At 38.6% G+C, this 19,344-nt stretch overlaps 1 protein-coding gene across 21 annotated transcripts in view; it reads left to right on the top strand.

Annotated features, from left to right (window-relative positions):
• The window catches only part of CLASP1 (cytoplasmic linker associated protein 1), a 248,553-nt gene that overhangs the window by 157,878 nt on the left and 71,331 nt on the right, over positions 1–19,344 (top strand). For 9 of the 21 annotated variants that reach the window (XR_016280884.1, XM_089520276.1, XM_089520280.1 and 6 more), the window contains 3 exons: positions 358–384; positions 2,577–2,744; positions 5,013–5,120. Coding sequence is in view for 20 of the 21 variants with exons in the window: in XM_089520276.1 (XP_089376402.1) it covers positions 358–384; positions 2,577–2,744; positions 5,013–5,120 (303 nt within the window). In the remaining variant the exon portion in view is untranslated. Of the gene's footprint in view, positions 1–357; positions 385–2,576; positions 2,745–5,012; positions 5,121–13,563; positions 13,627–19,344 lie in introns of all 21 variants that reach the window. The other 12 variants (XM_089520281.1, XM_089520283.1, XM_089520294.1 and 9 more) reach the window with 4 other exon arrangements.

The following is a 19,344-nucleotide window of genomic DNA, read 5'->3' on the forward strand; positions in this document are numbered from 1 at the left end:
TAGATTTGCATATGCTTTCTATGTTGCATCTGATGATATTGCTGTTGTCAGCATGGACATGCTAAAGACCTATACAGCCACTGTATTCTGGGCCTACACATGGTATCACACATCATGGCTTTATGTAGTCACTGCATTGCTTTATTTAGTGATTTACCAGCTCATGCAATGGATGTCTGTGTAGAAATACCTTGCTATGCATTAATCCATAATACACTACCAAGTGTGAGCAATGATGCATTTGTCAAGAAGCAATTGTCGTTGTGTGCAACAAGCAGCGCTTCTTGGAAACTCTGTGTTGTCTTGCTTTCTCTGATTCACTTTCTGCCTGTCCTTTCATCTGCTGTCCTAATCCAGGATCCAGATCAGCTAACCCTGCTGGTGGTAAGAAACTCTTTTTTCCTGTTTTTACCCTGTTTCCATGTCTTTGCTGTCTTTCCTGTTACTGTTTTTAATGGTTTAAGGATATTTGCTCTCTTTACCTCCCTCCCAGAGGTTGAAATGATAGTACTATTAAAACAAAAAATCAGAGGTGCTTTTGGCAAATACCCTAAGTTACTTTGTTGAACTACCTGTGCCACAAATAGAAGATTTCTTAATTGCTGTGACTTTAATATCAAACTATGCTGGTCCCCCTCTCCCATTCACTTGTACTGGCTTTTGTGAGATTAAACCAACATTTGTAAAGAAGTTTGGTTTTTATAGAGCAAAGGACATTATTGTCACTTACACTGCACAGAAAGTCCCGAGAGCATTTCCTGATTTTTTCTTTCTGTATTTTAAATTATTGACTAAAGTTTTAGAGTATTTTTAGCCAATGTGTTTTTTGCTTTCATTCCATCATTTTTCTCATGTATAGTTGTGAGAACTGGACAGTGAAAAAACTGATAAGAAAAGAATCAACTCATGTGAAATGTGGTGCTGGAGGAGAGTTCTATGGAAACTACAAACTGCAAAAAAAACAAAACAAAACAAAACACACACACACACACACACACACACAAAAACAAATTAATGAGTTCCAGAGAAAATCAAGCCTGGACTGGCCCTAGTAGCCAGAATGATTCTTTGGCCAGATTATGAGACAATATGACTCATTAGAAAATACTATAATGCTTTGTAAATTGGGAAGAAATAGGAAAAGAGGAAGACCACATTACAGGTGGATAGACTTAATCAAGGAAGCCGCAGCCCTGATTTTGCAGGACCTAAAAAGGGCTATTGGTGATAAGATCTCTCAGAGTTCTCTCAGTTATAGGGTTGAAAGTTGAAACTGACTTGATTGAAATTAACAACATCTTTTTTACTACGGAGTAGGGGTAGGGTGCAAAGCCCTGCAATAAATCAAAAAACACGTTTTGGGAGGAAGATGTGTATACAAAATAGGAATGTGATTATTTATTTGGTCATGGGTTAGTTTATAGTATGATTTAGCACAACAGTTGTATGCACATTTATTCAGACATAACCACCATCTTGTTCTATGGAATTTACTCCCCTAATCAAAGTGCTTTGGAATTTCAGGTTCAAAAGATGAAAATGAATTTGATAATCTCTGTAACTGCCTATAGAGAAGGAAAGCAACCTGTTCTGTTGAATGCTTTCTTGATACTTTTTACTAAAATGTTTTAAGAGTTTTAAAAATAATGAAATGTTTAATGTTTGCTCATCCAATAAGACAGGAAGGATAGGTTTATGGTACAGTTTCCTTAGGTGCTTGGAGAGCCCTCTCAAAGGAAAGCTTCATTAAGCAGATGTGCAAGATGAGAAATACTGGGACCTATAAATGCAAAATCAAAGGTCCACAAAATCCTGCAGCTAATTTGCTGAGGATGAAGAGGGATAACAGTGGCCAATTCCCTGGCAAGGTGAACTGCTTTTGCAGATGTATGTTGTGATAATGGAGAAAACTAGCCTGAAATTGCAGGTGTGAGAGTGAAATTCTACCTCACTTGCTGCTGTACTTCACTTGCAACTTTTGGATCCAGCCCAGATTTAAACATTTGAGTTGGGCTTGTTGGGAGCCCAAAGTCAATTTGCTGCTCAAATGTCAGTGAAAATTGTGGTTTAGGAAAGGAGATAGTATTTTCCAAGGTAGTATGTAAGCTTATGTCTTACATCTGCTTATTATTTAAGGGAGCTAGCTCCCATCACTCAGGCCTGTTACAGACTGCCAAAATAAAGCTGCTTCGGGTCTCTTTGGAGGTATGCTGTTTAAATGATGCATGCATCCTAAGAATCCGGAAGCTGCACCAAAGTTGCACTCCAGTGCTTAGGAATGGAGTGTCGCTTTGGCATGACCTCCGGACCCATGCATCATTTAAATAGCATACCTCCAAAGAGACCCGAAGCAGCTTTATTTTGGCAGTCTGTAACAGGCCTTAGTTATCATCTTCAAATCTTTCATCTTTATATGACAATAACCAGGTGTTTTTATTAATTTATGGTCAGATTCTGGAATTCTCTGCCCTGTTCTATTCTAATTGAAACTTCTATAGCTTATAATTGAATTCATATGAAGTTTATTGTTTTGAGTTACTCAAAGTGATTTGTATTTACCTGTGGTTCCTTTCTAGCTGGGAGTCGATCCAGCTCCCCAGGGAAGTTGTTAGGAAGTGCATACGGTGGACTGAGCAGTGGATCGTCCAGAGGACACCCAGTGCCATCATCAGCTGACAAACGCAGCAAAGTCCCTCGAAGCCAAGGATGCAGCCGAGAGACCAGCCCAAACAGGATAGGTCTAGGTAAGATTCTCCGTAGTGATGGTATGGAACCCAGAGCCTGTTTTTTTTTGTTTTTGTTTTAAACTGAGTATTGGCAAAAGCAGTTGTAGTAGAAAGGTAACATTGCATATAGGTTTACCACATTAAAATGATGGCTGTGATTCCCACCACATAACATTGTATATTAGTAGAACTATAGGACCTAGATGGAAGCTAGCAGGAGTCGGGGTTAATTTAAATTTTCTATGTTTAATTATGACTTCAATTTGAGTATAATCCTTGTTTTAAATCAGTGGTTTAAGTTCTGTTGCCAGTCATAAGATTTGATACTATCCTGTGACTTTAGATGTATTCCATGGAGCATAAAATTGAATCATTACCCATGGAATATTTGTTGATGATTTTGGTAATTGCAAACATTTCCTTCCCTAGTCATATCACATTTTTCTCCTTTAACTCCCTTTTCAAAGTATATGTTGTCTATGCTCAAAAATTGCACTTACGTCTGTCAAGTTACCTATTCAACTTATTCTGTTTCCCTCCAAGGAACCTACACTAGTACTATGGTGCATGTCCCATAACACTTTTTAAACAGGTGTCCTGTAAACAAAAACATTTATGATACATAGGTATACACCCATAGGCTGCCTTCTTATATGTAAAATTTGGTAGCTAAATCTCAATTTGAAAATAGAAGTTACAGTTTGCAAATTTTCATTGTGAAACTAGAACATGCTGGCCAGGGTTGGAACTGTGTTTTCCCAATAAACAGGTGGGCTAGGATTGAGTAATCAGTTCTACAATCAGTCATCAGGACTTCAACAAATAAGAGAAGAATTGGGGAGGCAGGAGGAGAAACAAGTATTCTGTCAAAGCTCAAGCTGTAGGGTTGAATGGCAAAACCAAAGAGATACAATTCTGGGTGGAAACTTCAGATGAGATCTAATGAGTGGCATAGGAATGGGGTGAGGAGAGAGAAGGGGCTGAAAGCTTTGTAGTAATGCAAAGGGAAGCTTACCTATCTGTAGATCTCCAGGGAGATACTCCACAGTTATATGCACAAAGAGGCAAGGCAATATAGAGATTGGGAAATCAAGATTAAACAGGCATGTATATAATTTAAAATAAATAAATAAATAGATTATTTTGCCAGAATCAGGCCATGGGTAGTGCAGTCATAACAATGTGAAACTTACACATGGTCTTTTGTTAGCCAATCAAGCCAAGAAAAGTACAGTGTGCAGTCAAGTTGAGCTTGGATGAACTACAGTTAAGACACTCACAGTTTCTTGTTGGCTTACCAATCCTGACTATTTGAGAGCCAAAAACAAAGATGCCCAAAGATGATTAGTTTTACATACTTGTGTGAAGGGAAAAATAGTGAGAGCATAACCAGGCTGCATGTATCAACTTAATTGCTTATTCACTGTAAATCAGAATAAATCAGGAATCCTTTTTTATAGTGATGTATGAACATCACCTTGATTCCAAGATTCATGCTTCCTCTTTCATAGCAGTATATTACAAACAATGTCTTATTCCTGTTACCTGTGCTGCAAGTGCACAGGTGTTACCTGTGCCACAAGTGCAACTCAAAGATGGGTTTGTGGGGAACGGGTTGTATAAGGGAATGATGCTCTAGTTGTTTAGTATTCATCTTCAGTCAATATTCCATATGCACAAAGTGAAACGCTCTATGCTATTTTATATGACATTTTTAAGCTGCACTGTTGAATGGGGTATTTGCCTTTTTATTTTATTTTATTTTATTTTTAAAGGTGGCAGCTTGAGACATTCTTCTTGCTCTCTAGGAATTAAAAAAATAAATAAATTCAGAACTGTAAAAGTACATCCATTCCATATGCAAACCTGCATATGTGAAATTGTCTTAGAGTCATATTGCTAAATTCCTACTAAACATATATTTCATCTGTCTCTCCAATGTAGACAACTTTCCCACGATGCTTCTTTTCACCTCAGTAGTTTGGCATGCTTTTTGTTTCTGTTAGTCTAAGCTTTCCTTCCAAATAAGATCTTCTGACCCTTTAGCACTAATTAGGACTGTCTGCCAGGCAGGCCTCTCAGGTGTACTGATTTGTAAGAACAAAAAGTGCAACTTGGCATGCATTTCACTTGGTTTGTGCCAAGCCAGAAGCCAGAATGGGTGACTGCTGCCAGTGATACTTACTAATGTCAATAATGACCGTGAATGTGACTTTCCTTTCTGAGCGTTGTGTCCTCATTAAACTTGTGTTCACCTTCTCTGAAACCCTCCATGCTGCATGCTAGCACGGAGCAGCCGTATCCCCCGACCCAGCGTGAGTCAGGGGTGCAGCCGCGATACCAGCCGTGAGAGCAGCCGAGATACAAGCCCTGCTCGGGGCTTCCCTCCACTTGGTGAGTACCAGTAGGCACTGGAGCTTCTAGGGGCCCTTCCCGCTTCACCTTCTTATTGCCTAGTTAAGACATCACTAGGTGGAATGAGCTTGTTTTCTTTACTCTCTCTCCCCCTATTTTTTAACCACACACCCCCTTTCTGGTCCCTACATTTCCTCCGTTCCTTTCTGCATGCTGAAATCCTGCTTTTCTTTAATATGAAGGCCCATTAGTTTAAAACCTATTTAATGGTTTCTAAATTTTGCAGGAGTATTTGAACAACATTGGTTTTGGTAAATACAACCATTCTGAAAGCAGCTAGCTTGCACCCTTGGAAGGAAGGGTGGTGTTATCATAAAGTATGACAGTTTCAATATAATGCAATAAAGATTTGGCCTGGAAGGAAGAAATTTAAACAGTGTCCCTGTAATTTAATTTATTTATTTTTTACTTTTCACTGTATCCTGTGGCCTGTATGCATGCCATATCACGGCTGTTATGCCAGGCTAATTCTTTACTGCTCTCTAATTACAGTAAAAAGATCCCTTATTTTAAAGTGTTGCTCCTCAATTCATAGAGCACAATATATGCATCCTAATTTCACAACACAGGAGTTCCACAGTCACTCTTTAAAAAAACCAAACCTGAATCTGCTGCCTTTGTCCAAGTAGAGGTTAGTTTTCCAAATCAGTAACATGAAACTTCGCTTTTTTTATATTTTATGCTTCTTTATGTATTGCTGACTAAATAGTTGCATGACATATTCTGAAGAAACCTTTCCTCCAATCTGAGCACCCTATCATCTTAAAAGGCAAGAATATATTTCTATATATGCATCTAAGCTTGGCATAAAACCCAATTATCAGTTTGAAGTGTGACATAAGGTACTTTTTATTCAAATCGAAGCAGTGTGCAAAGACTGTATAATTTTTACTTGTAGATTTCTTTGTAACATATCACAAAAGATATGTAAAGAAAAAGCTATATACTATAATGTCTGTAGTGACAATTCTAGCAGTATCTGCTCAGTACCTGTTGGGCTTTCAGAGTGGAGGAAAAAATCTCATGAACATGAAGCTGTCTTATATAATGTCTTGCTTTGTATAATGTCTGCAGAGGCTAGCTTTTAATAATGCTGATGCAATAATACTGTATGAAAAAACACTTGACATATATAAATTGAGTTTTGCTAGGGAAGGTTGGGGAATTGAGGGAGGGCAGAGGTTCTAAGAGAATTGTAAGCGACCATTTATTTGACAGTTTATTCTGTTTCACTCTTCCTGTTAGAAAGCACAGAGCAAGTTATATGGGCAACTCCCTCTAGTCTCCAGCCCAGACATTGATCAATTTATACTTGTTCAGTTCTAGCGGTGCTAGATCATAATGGAGCACTCTATTTATACTTGACATGTGTATAAATGTAATAACAGACAGTAAATGAGATTTATGTGCTATAAATCAGAAACAGTTTAGCATCAGTCCAACTCGGTCTACTTTAGTTTTTTCTCTTCTTCTTTAATCCCCCTGGGTTGGCTAGTGTGATTGAAATTTATAAAGCAAGAATCCATACCCAGGAATCTGGTGTCACTTAAGATATAATTGGTGATTCCAAGTATGCTCTGTGCACTCGAGGTTTTTTTTTTAAAAATCCATTATAACAATATAGTCAGCTACCTGTGGCATAGAAGACAAAGATGAAGGATGCTGCTGGTACTGGTCCCCTTGTCATTCAGGAACAAAATGTGTTTGCATCATACACTTAGCATGGGTATCCAAGGCCTTGTTCCCACTTACAGAGAATTTGGTGTCTGATCTGAACTGAAGAATCGACACAAAAATAGTTCCTGGTTCCCACTAAGTTTGTGCCGATTCTACCAATTCGGATCAGGCACCTTGGCCTCCCCTAGCCCCGACTGTCCTCGGCCCAGTCTCCTTATGGCTACTTCTGGCCTCCTTCGGCCTGTAACGGGCTTCGCCAGCTTCTCTGTGGTCGGGGAAGCTTGCAGAGAAACCTCCCCAGCTTCTCTCCACCCTTCTTTCCAGCTTCCCCCTGACCTTCTTCCGTTCCCCGCACCCAGGAAAGGTGGAAAGGAGGTTTCAGGAAGTCCAAAGAGAAGCCGGTGGCCCAGGTATGGAGAGGAAGGGAGGCTGATGACGGGGAGATGGCCAGGGCCATTGCAGCTGCCCCCTGTCACTGGCGGCGGAATTGAATCCGCCCCGCCTAGTTACCACTTGGGCTGGGGCAGAATCGAATCCGCCTGTGGTTCCCACTGGGATAAATTGATTTACTGGTATTTCAGAATAAGTCGATTCATCCCAAAAAACACCCCTTTAACTCTTTTTTGACGTGTGTTAAATGGATAAAAACCATGGCCCCCCTTTCTGAATCTCTTCAGTGATTTGAATTAAGTGAGAATCCACTTAATTTAAACCACAGTTTAAACCATAGTAGGAACAACCCCCAGAATATAGTCTCCCTCCACATTCGCGGGTGTTAGCAGACCCCCCCCCCTGGAAACCATTTCCAGGGTGGGAGGAGCGGGGGAACAGGAACGCTCCTTTCCTCCACCCCTCCCACCTTGGAAATGCCAGGAGAGAGGCTTTCTCGGGTGGGAGGGGTGGAGGAACAGAGCACTCCTTTCCTCAACCTGTCCCACCCTGAAAAGTGTCCCTCAGGCCTTTCCAGGGTGGCAGAGGCTCAGGGGAAAGGAGCAGTCCCTTCCTCTGGCCCCTGCCACCCTAAAAGGCTTGGGAGAATAATCCCTCAATCCTTTCCAGGGTGACAGGGCCCTTGCCGCCCACCCCCCCAACACTTTCTCAATATGATCGCTCTGTGGACTGTCCAGGGAGTGATCGAGCAAGGAGAGGCAGGAGGAGCCTCCACCCCACCATGGTCCTTTCTGTGCCTGATCACTCCCTGGGCTGCCCACAGAGCAATCATGCAGAGAAAGGGTGTCGGAGGGTGGTGGCTCCTCCTCCCTTTCCCTGCTGGATTGCTCCATGGCCAGCCAGGAAAGGGATGCGAGTTGGCTCCTGGGCTTTTTCTCTCAAGGGGAAAAGCCTGCTAGAGAAGAAGGAATGCCCACATTAGTGGTCTTGACCTCACAAATAATCAAAACCACAAATCCCAAGGCTGCAGATGTGGAGGGAGGACTGTATACCAAGTATAGAGACTATAGAATAAATTATGGCTGCTTAATAGGCTCAGAGCACTTTATGTAACCTATCTATTTTAAAATCTGATAAATTCACATTTTTCTGATATTAGTGGCTTGTACTTCGTATACCTAAGATGTTGACTTTGGTATCTATTCTATTATCTTTCTAAGAGATCTCATTGTTTGATCCATTGCATATTCTTGGTCTAAATTTCGAGAGTTTATCTACCTGGGTTTTTTTTTAAAACTGTACATTTTTATGACTGAGAGGATTCCTTTAGGACACTTTAATTTGAAACAAATTACCCCGTGGACTTTAGTTGGAAAAAGAAAGTTCAAGAAGGGATACCCTCCAGCATTTCACAGATGAAAACTGGGACATGTGTGCTCAAGTAACATCAGAAGGTGGTCAAGATGACATATGTTATTAATGACAAAGAAGAGACAAACTAGGAAAGGCTGCACCAGTTTGTTTTTACCTGAGCTTCCTGGGAAGAGCAAGATTCTGCCCTCTCCTCTCTTCCCGAGTTGAGTGCATTTGTACTTTGAGCTTAGTTGGCAGTAATTGAAGTAAACTGGGGACAAAGGTGGAAAGTGGGACAATCGAGAATTAATCAAGATGTCTCTGCCAAATCAGGTCAGTTGGAGGGTACAAAAAGGGGATGCTGCCCATAAGAGGTTTCAGTAGAGATTTCCTCTTTCATATTTTTCTTTCACTTTGGTATATAGCACAGTTGAGATACTCTGCTTGTTTGCTGTTCTTTCACTACTCTTTCTGTGGGAGTTTTGATGAGATATAAGATCTTTCTAGTAATGGGTGGAGTACTGACAAAATTATTAGCTGAAAAAAGTAACAGCTGACTGGCAGTTTCTCAGTAAGCTAGAACATGTACTAAAATGTACTGTAATCAGCAGTACTAATGCTAAAAGAACATCTTTCATCCCTCTCAATTACTGCTAGAAATGAGTTACTAATTCACATTCTAGCAATTCAAAAGAAAGCACAGGTATTTTTTTCTATTACATCGGGACCTTAGTAGCTTTATTTTATTTTATTTATAATTCAGCTTTGTACATATCACATAAAAAAGACATGACTACAGTTATTAAAATAAAGAGTTGAATATGTGTTTTTCTCTGCTTTTCTACTTTTCAAAATGAATATCAATAACAACAAAAAGGAAATGTAGAGCTACCATCATAAATATGAGTCCTGACTGTTTTGATTGGTAGAACAAAATTATAGTTTATTAAGTAGTCCACCATAGCAATGTTTGGGATGCGCAGACTCTAATGCAGTGGCTTTCAGTCTTTTTTCATCTTACATTCTCACCATCATCAATCAAAGAACTGGATCTTACCATGCAATAAACAAAACAAAAAAAACACCCTACTTTTTATTATAACATTTATACTTTTATAGACACTCGGTTGTTATATTGATAATTTATGGAAAGCTGGGAGGTAGAGGGAATGGGACTAGAACAATTGTTTCTACTAAAATGCACAAAAGTCACAGATTGAATCATCTATGGCAGATGGGGTCAACAGGAAAATGGTACATTACCCTTGCAACAGGACATGGGAATTAGGGAGAATAAACACTTAGTAATTGTTATGAAAGCCCTTATGGGATTGTGTTATTATTTTATTACGTTTTATTTTGATTGTAACCCATCCTGATCCTCCGGGGAGAGGCGGGCTAATAATAATAATAATAATAATAATAATAATAATAATAATAATAATAATCTCATCTAAATTATTCCCCTATTAGTGGCACATGTCCCACTGGTTGAGAACCACTAGTTTAGAGGATGAACTGAAAAAGTTTTGAGGAAGCTGGAGCCAAAATAAACCCGAACTTCTCAGTCTCATTTGAAGGTTACAAAGGCCCGAGACAGAGGGCCAAAAGGGGCGTAGCTGCGGCAATACTAGGGTTCTGGACCATGCAGCAACTGCATGGTCCAGAACCCTAGTATGTAATGGCGCCGGCCTGATGGCGGCATCCCATCCACAAGGGCACTGCCATCTTGATATCAGGGACCCACAGCATCCACATGTCGCTGTGTGTCTGTTACATCACGAGTGCACCATTGGTGCACTCGTGACATCCACCCAGCGACTGAAAAAGAACCAGGTTTTTCTGGGTTCTTTTTACTCCAGAGGGACGCTGCGTGGTTTGGTGGCTGCGTTGTCCTAGACAGAAACAGGCTGCCGCCAGGGGTGCCCTTTTGGGGTGGTCTGTCCCAGGCCAAAGCTTCTCCATACTAACAGTGTCATTGTCTCATCCTTTCATCAGTACTTAATGGTGAGCTTTGAAGGTGGGCAAAGTGTACCTGTTACATTACAGAAGGAAACTTTGCTTTGAATTGCCTGGCAGTGCAGAAGCATGGGGAAATACCTCTATTTTTTTCTAGGGTTTAGGCCAGGAGTGGGTAACTGTCAGGGCACAGGGGACCACATTAGCACCCAAGATAATCAAAAACATTCCCTCCCACAATTGAAGGGGAAGAGGCATTTTTACCACATTTCACCCCCTGCCCAGGTGTTTTAGGCTCAGGAGAGGCATTTTTTACATCAGGAAGTGACCAGGAACTCAATTTCTGGTTGTTGTATTTTTTTAAAGGCCTCTTCTGAACAATTCAGCCTTGCAGATGGGGAGTGGAGGAGGATTTTGTGCCCCACAATATTTTTCAGTCACAAAAAACACCCCCTTACTCGTGCTTCATTTATTTCCTATAATTAAGACAACAATAAATTTTGATAGTTTTCATGTTAATTTGACATTTCCTAACTCATGGAACCAACTATTTATGATTTTGCCCCCAGACATATAACTGTCCAATTAGACATAAATAGTTATGAAAACCTAAATAGGGTGTACTGCAGCAAATACCTGTATAAGATATGTACAATTCTTAATACTTTTGAAATGTAAATGTAAAGCTATATATACTTCCTGACAAAGTGAACAACCAATTGTAATACATATTCCTACCGATTTGGGATATTTTTTGCAAGGTATCTCACTACTTTTTAAAGGGAAAGTGGAAGTTTGATTTCTGTTCTGGAAAGAAAAGAGATCATGTGCATTTGTGTTCATTCAGATGGAAAGGCTAGATCCAGATGAACTATTAAAGGTACAGTTATGTGTATAATACAAATTTGGTGATTCAGTAGTTTAATTATGTAAACTAAAACTGAAGTACACTTTTCCCAGCTGTGTCTTCTTTCTCTTTGGATAATGCAGGCATGCATAAATACGTTTGATTGAGGATGAATTCTTCCTTTAGCCATTTGGCATTGTATGTAGCATTTTTTTGGCATCTGTCAACATGTTATTATCATACAAATGTTTTATTGTCCTAGATTTAAAGGTAAGTATGTTCTGGCCAGATGGCTTTCCTTGCAAATGGTGAATGTCTACCAGTCTGCAGCTGAGAAATTGCCTTATCTTTTCATTGAATGACCAGCTCTCGCATATTCATTATAGATGTAAACAAGAAACATCAATGTATTGGAAGAAAGTTAGTGCAGAGATTATTATTACATTAGATTTACACCAGAGAAAATCAATTCTCATTAGAATATATTTTTAAAATGTTGCTAAATAACATTATATTCTGATATTTTTTTATCTAAAACTTGTTTGATTGATTCAAGCAGGACCTTTCATTGCATCTAGTATCTTGATTTCTTCTGGATCACTATGCATATGTTCCTTCCACCCTTCTGCTATTCATCAGTTTAAAAGCCTAGACAAGCAAGTAACAGATTCAAGGCAGTCTCACTCTTGGAATTTTTCTGATCTTTTCCAGTATATTCTGTAACTCTATTACAGACTGAAAGGTCATCATAACCTCTGATAGTAGCCTGATTTGGGTTAAATAAAAAATGGACTTGTAGAATTTCAATGACCTTGAGAAATCATTTGCTGTTGGATCTCTTACTCAATACTTGTACATAAGATCTGGTTTAAGTGATTAGGGGGAGAATCAGATGGACATTAAAGAATTGCCTCTGGCTGAGATTGGGCCGGCACCATAGCAGCTGGACAGCCTGCTCCCAAAGCAGGCCACCACCGCAGGTTCCAAGCTGCGCTGGCCTGGAGTCGATTCAAATTGACTCCTTTTTATCTGGTCCTTTGGACAATAATGCAGCCTCGGTGCAGCTTCCAGCTGCTTTGGGGGTGTGCATCATCTACACACCATACCCTAAAAGCATCCTCAAGCCACTTTATTTGATCCATGCATTTCGGGCTTTGGTGTTAGTTCTCTTAGATCTTTAGGTACTCAGTGTTACCAAGCTACTAATACTAATTGTAGATTGTTTCATATTCAACAGAACATGTGTTATCAGTCCTTAATGATCCAAATCTATTAATTCAAAACCACTTTTTTCCATATTGTAACTGTATGTATAAGTTGTTTGGGCCATATAGTTGTATGAAATGGTACCATTGCATTGAACTGCTGGTAGATTCCACATTCAGACCTTGATGCCTACAGTTAATAGATCACAGTTGTCAGGTGTAGCAAAGATGTTCTTGACTGAGGCCTGGGATTGCTGCTGCCATTTAAAATTGATGGATCAGATGGACCAGTATTCTGAATCTGTTTCAGGTAGCATTGTATATTCGAACTGATGTAGATTGGGTAATAAAGGTTGGTGTGTGTATGTTTTGTGTGGGAGGGCTGCTTATAATGTATGAAGTAATGTATGTAACAGAATTAATTTGCCTTTACTGTCTTTTTAATTTTCAGCATTTGGGTAGTTTATCCCTAACTAAAAAATTCCTTTTTATTGACCATGAGTTTGCATCTGTGAAAGAGAAAGCTGAGATTTTGTACTTACAAGCACAGTTTCTAATTATTCATTATGGCTCTACCATGGGATTTGGATTGATCACATCTAAATCCTGTTGCTACTGAGTTGATCACTTCATGTTCTCATAGCAATTCTCCTGGATATGGCAGGTGATTTTGACTTGCCGATCTTGGCTGGAATGCATAAACCTGGAAGTCTTTTTAAAAATTCCTATCGTTTTTCATGCATTGTGTCCTGTAGATGGGATGGGAAGGAGGTGGCAGAGGGATGGAGGGCAGGCTGATGTTGGTGCTTCCATGGGGCTTGCACTTGATCTGTATAGCCATTCATATGCAATGCCATTTCCTTTCACTGTGTAACACCAGTGGTGGTATTAAATCATGTGCATCCCCTTTGGATTGTGGCGTGGTTTTTTTTTTTTGTCTCAAGTACATGTGTGTTAATTCTGTGGGTGTTGCCATTCCTTCTACTTGCAGCCTCTCGACGTCATTCCAGGTCCACTAGTGCTCTCTCCACTGCTGATTCTGTTGGGCAGTCAGGTGAACAAGTGCTAACTGCATGAATCTGCTTCTTAATATCATCTCTTTTTATTGCCATTTTAACATTTGCTTTCACAAATGTCACTCAGCACTTAGCATGTGCTTTCCCCCCCCTTCCCACCCACCATAGGATTTCTCTTTGTTTCAACATGCTTTTGTCATTTTGTGTTTTGAACGTATTTCATTTTCCTTTTTTATGTTGTTCCTGGAAAGGAAACAATGTTAAAATGGCTACCCAGAGCATTGTGATGTAATTTCCATATATATCTGTCAGGTACATTGCATATGTAGTACCAGGATATAGTGACTTCTTTGTACACTCCTCTTGAAAGCAGCCACAGTGACTGTATAGTGTTTCTCAATGCTGCAAATTTCTATTGTTTCATAAATGGCAGAGCTGGCTAGTACCAATAATGATGAGATTCAGCATTCACCTGTAGAGTTTTCATTTTAATATCTCACTAATTTCTTGTGTAATGCTGCACCATATGAGGTGAGAAGAAATTGCCAGTATCATGTAACTTCTCTCTTTTCTTCTAGAATGACTGGGAGGATGAATAATCCAAGAATGCTTTCCAATGTGGCTTGTTCCTAGACTGTTACATATGAAACAGGAATCATGGTTTTAAATAAACTATTCAGTTACATTTTACAAACCTGTGACACAACTGAAGCTAGCTTCTATACTAATTAAAGTTGATTTTAAACCACAATTACTGTTTTGTATAGTATGGTGGGCCAGAGATAGTGGAAAGTAAAATTGAATCCTGGTTCATTCCTCCTCCTGGCCATGGGAGTCATGAAGAGGACAGGTTGCATAAACCCAGAGCTTTAGTCAGGCTTCTTTCTTTTCATGTATATAGAATCTGGTGTAGCATTATGTGCATGGCCTCTGCTGTGATGCAAAATGGTAATCGGTAGTAGAAGAATTTGTGTTCTATACAATATTTTATGCTATAACCATGTATTCTACACATAAAACTCTTGCTTTTGGTTTATTTAGCAGGAAGGGTGGTGTTTTCTTGTATTTCTGCATTTAACAATAAGTTTTAAAAACCCACTTGCTACGAACAATATTCCACATTTTGATTGAGAGTTCCTGCATAGCAGGGAGTTGGACTGGATGGCCCTTGTGGTCTCTTCCAACTTATGATTCTGGGACCAACAATTAGACCCCAGTTTCTTTAACAGATAACTGAGAGGCAAGATAGAGGTAGTAATACACTATATGGACTGCAAAACCAACAACTGAGAGTTCTTTGCTTTCTCTCTTTTTATTGTTTCCAAGTTTTGCAAATGATTTCATGTTGAATAAAAGCCTAGATGCACTGTGTGGTTTACCTAACCATTGCTGAAGCAATAAAAAATTAAGTCATGTAATATTCACTGCATTCACCTGCATATTGTCCAGTGACTGCCAGATTATGAAACCTGGATAATGAAAGACTCAGCCCTGTGCACTGTGTCTCTCAATTATTTTGAAACAATGAATGTTGTGTTTCATTGCTCATACTACGTATCTAAAGCCAACATGTTGTTTGATAAATTTCAACCCATGCAGCCCAATCCCACCCACACTATCTAGTTATCAGTTGGTCATCCATGAGAGACTCACTTCCCTTTCCACTTCACTTTCTCACTCATTTCCCACTTCCTATCTCTTTTTACTAGCAAAAAATGCAATGTAATTATGAAATGGTGGAAACATATTTTAAAACCCACTTTAAATTTGAAACTGGCTGAAGGGGGAAAATATATATTCGTGTATGTGCCTTCATCTTGCCTGTTGACTTATGGCAACCTCATGAATTTTATAGGGTTTCCTTAGGCAAGGAACACTGAGGTGGTTTTGCCAGTTCCTTCATTTGGAATACAACCTACAGCACCTAATATCCATTTGTGGCCTCCCATCCAAGTTATAACCAGTATTGGAGACTGCCACACGTGTATTAAACAATGCCACCAGTATCTAGATACTTAGTTTTAACATGTGATAGCAGCATATGAACAAACATACATCCCTAATATGCTAAAGCTTCACACAGACAGCAGCAGCTTTAAAAACAAAATGACATTAGGAATATGGAACTCTGCACTGGTAGCTTTTTTAAAACCAAGGCTCTGGTGACTATAGACCATAATAAAAGTGACAACAAATGATGACAATAATATGTCATGAAGTATTTGTCCTAGATACACTGTGGGCTATTTTATGTAATGCTAGTATTCATCAGAAACACATTAATGAGCTTTGCAAATTGTTTCTTTCCATGGCTGATTGGTCTAGAAGCCATGCAATGTCATGATGTTCAAGGGAAATGCTTTTCAAAGCTTGAAGCACGTCTTCTTAGAAAGTCAGGTTGAGCTGAGAGGCATAACGCCACCAGCTTCTCTAAATCTATAGAATAGAGCAGGCCATGAAGAGCCTTGTACAAATCTGATCTTCATTTTTGACACTATAATAAGGGAAACATCTGCAAGTCCTTGCTGTAGACATGTGACTGAGTGTTGGTTCTTCTGAGTGTTGGTTCTTTGGGTTTTTCTGGAACTTAATGCTCTCTCATTTGAGCATTAATTGGTGAAAGCCTTTATCTTCCTAGGACAGAGATGAAAAAGCATAGACCATGATATAATACAGAGATATATCATAATCAATCATCTCATGGCTACTGTCTATATGCTAAAGTAGTACATACAGTTGCATGCAAGACCATACATAATGTGATTTAATTTAGTTGTTCCTGCTGGTATTTTAAAGGTTTATAACTTGATTTATTTTGTCATTCTGATTATTCACATCTTTTAAAAGCTGTCATCCCTTTCTTAATGCATTCTAAAATTTACTTGAAAACAAATGACAACCAGAGCATAGTTCTGGTTCTTTTGGCCACTCTAAACATTTCAGTTGGGATCGCTGGAGCTAGATTTGCACCCTTTACAAGCTAATGTATGTCATCTGGGATAAATTTACTGGGTTACTATGTTTTTTTTTTTTAATTTCAGGTAAAATAGTTTTTCAGTGTAGCAGCAACAGAGACATTTCTTTTTCATGTGTCAGATCAAGATAGTGATTACTTTGGTTATACTTATTTATACTTTTTCTGGAACAAATTGACCTGCACATTCATCCTAGCTCACTAGTTTGTTTGTTCACAATCAGCTGCTTTCACTTGTCTTAAATTAGTGTAACATGCTGCACATGGACCATTCTGAGATCAATTTATTATGTACGGTATGTACATAGGGCCTGCTACTTGACATAATTACTGTAACTTGTCATGTACCCTGGCAATGAGTACATTGACCAAAAGACATAGTTTATAAATGTTGTTGCATGTCCTTCAGTACAACAAAACTATAGTGATAATATGCATACTTCTCTGTCTATGGGAAGGAGACAGTCAAAAGGATAGGTTTAGGTCTTCTTCACATGTCAAGTTTTGATCTAGTTGTGGTGATCTTTGCTGTTTCCCATTTGTCCCTTCCTTCACCTGAATAGAACAACTTCTGGGACTTTATTTTATCTGTCCTGCTCAGTCACGCAAACCACACTGTGCAGTAAGTGACTCAGTTGCTGAAGTATGGAAACCAAATTTCTGCCTGTTTGCACTAAATCCAATTCTGAAGGAGGAGAGAGGATCTTGCATTTGACCTTTCCTTCCATTTGTATACAGTGTCATCTGTCCTCTTCTGTGTTTCTTGTGTTATTCTCTAACATGAGCTGAGACACTGATGGAACTGGAGCAGCAAAAGGTCATTATTGCTAGAACTCTTGGCCCAGTGATACTTGCTTTCCTGTGCTGGGAGAGAACCTAAACATATCTTTTTAGATGTGATTCACAATAGACAGCAAGGGAAATTCCACAGCTTCTCCCAACTTACCAATTTCATTTATGGGTTTTCCACAAATAACAGAAATGCTATGCAGTACTCTTCTTTTTAAAACTGTGAAGGGTGAAATTTCACTTTAAGTGAGACTGATCAATGCCACTAAAATGAGGCTATATCTATAGACATAAAAAGTGAACCTATCCTATTATTTGTAGCATCTCCAAAAATTCCTGCTGAAATAGTTTTATTGAACAGGGAACTTTGTTAAAGTTAGGCAATTTTATCTTTGTGTTTTTTTTATATTATACCAGATAACTTACTTAAAGTTGTATTACATGAGTGTTACAAATCTACATAGCAATAGAATTTGGCTTGTCACATTCTATGTGTTGTCATCTTTCATCAGAACATGACTTGCAGCAAAAGAGATGTTTGAAGCAAGCATTGCTTTGTGCTGTTTCAACAGCTTTGTGCATTAAAAAGGGGGATAGTAATAACATGTACACTTTTTATTTCTTTTTAATCATCATCAGTCATTTAATTTTGGAAGCAGTTTTTCATTTAAAATGTTTTTGCATGTAGCATATTTTTAGTTTTAGAAAATGTGCTTGTTGAAATTTAAAATGTCTAATCTTGGTAAAATATTTGAAAAATAGAAAATATTGGAAGTAGCATTGCCCTAATGCTTTAGAATGCTCTCTTTAATTTTACTCTCTTTACATTAATAATGATTTTTCTCTTTTATCAACGTTGATACGGTTTTTGTTTCCTTAATGCAGACCTAAGTGAACACATTGAAACTGATTGCAATTTTTGTCTGAATGAAAATTTCAAAGCCTTAAAAACAGTTCACCAGGTTCTGAAATGCTTGTTCCCAATAGACTTGTTCTAGTTCTGTCTAAGTTCAATTTAACCTTTAATAGATTTTGATAAGAATTCATGGGCATAGGTTAAAAGAATGAAGCTATTTAACCAAAATGTTTTTAAACGAATGTACCCTAAAATATTTGCACTTACCTTTATAACGGGGGGAAAAATCACTCATCATATAGTAGTAAAGGAGAGTTAATACATTATTCAGTTAGCACATGTTAACAAATAGTCATTAATAAATTATTCACTTACCACATAGTAGCAAACACTAGTTGTAATATAATAGTTAGCAAATAATTTCCCAAATTCGACAATAGAGATCTGTGCAGCAAAGCTGCATTCTGCAGATCTGTAAGTCCAATATCCATGAAAGTGGATGTTCTTTTCAGAGTTTGGGAGAGTGGGGCTGCAAAAGAAAATGGGAACTGTTTCACTCCCCATCTCATTGATGGAAAGTATTCCACCTGAAAGTGGGGATAATTGGGTATTGCCCTAAACAGTTATCTCTGTTACTAATCTGACTGGACCCTGCTAAACATATTTTGATATGTATGGGGATGCACTTGGTATTTGCCACCTGTAGTTGTATAATTGTCCACATTTAGAATTGAATTGGGGTGCTTTTGAAAAATGCAAATTTTGGTTGTTCCTTAAGCATTGTCCCCTTGCCCCTAATCTCTCATGCTACTTTCTGTTACATATAGCACCCAAATAGCCATTAAAAAATTCTCTTTACATAATGCATTTGAGTTAATTGGGGGGAGAGATCACAGCTGCAGAGAAGTAAGACTGCATCCTTTGTTTAGAACAATTTTCTGGGACAACTGTATTTCAAGAGATAAGATTGAACAAATCTGCAACAAATAAACTAATGTATTATGATAAGTTGGAAAACTGCCATACTGTTTCACAATATAAATGTGTGTCCAGAACTTCATGGTTTGAAGACTACAATTGTTTATAGTAAAAAATTAAAACAAAAAATACATGAATTATTTATTATCTGACAGGTTA

The sequence above is a fragment of the Sceloporus occidentalis genome, unplaced genomic scaffold, assembly GCF_023333645.1.
Source record: "Sceloporus occidentalis isolate IW3139 unplaced genomic scaffold, rSceOcc1.0.p SCAF_4, whole genome shotgun sequence".
NCBI classification, from domain to species: domain Eukaryota; kingdom Metazoa; phylum Chordata; class Lepidosauria; order Squamata; family Phrynosomatidae; genus Sceloporus; species Sceloporus occidentalis.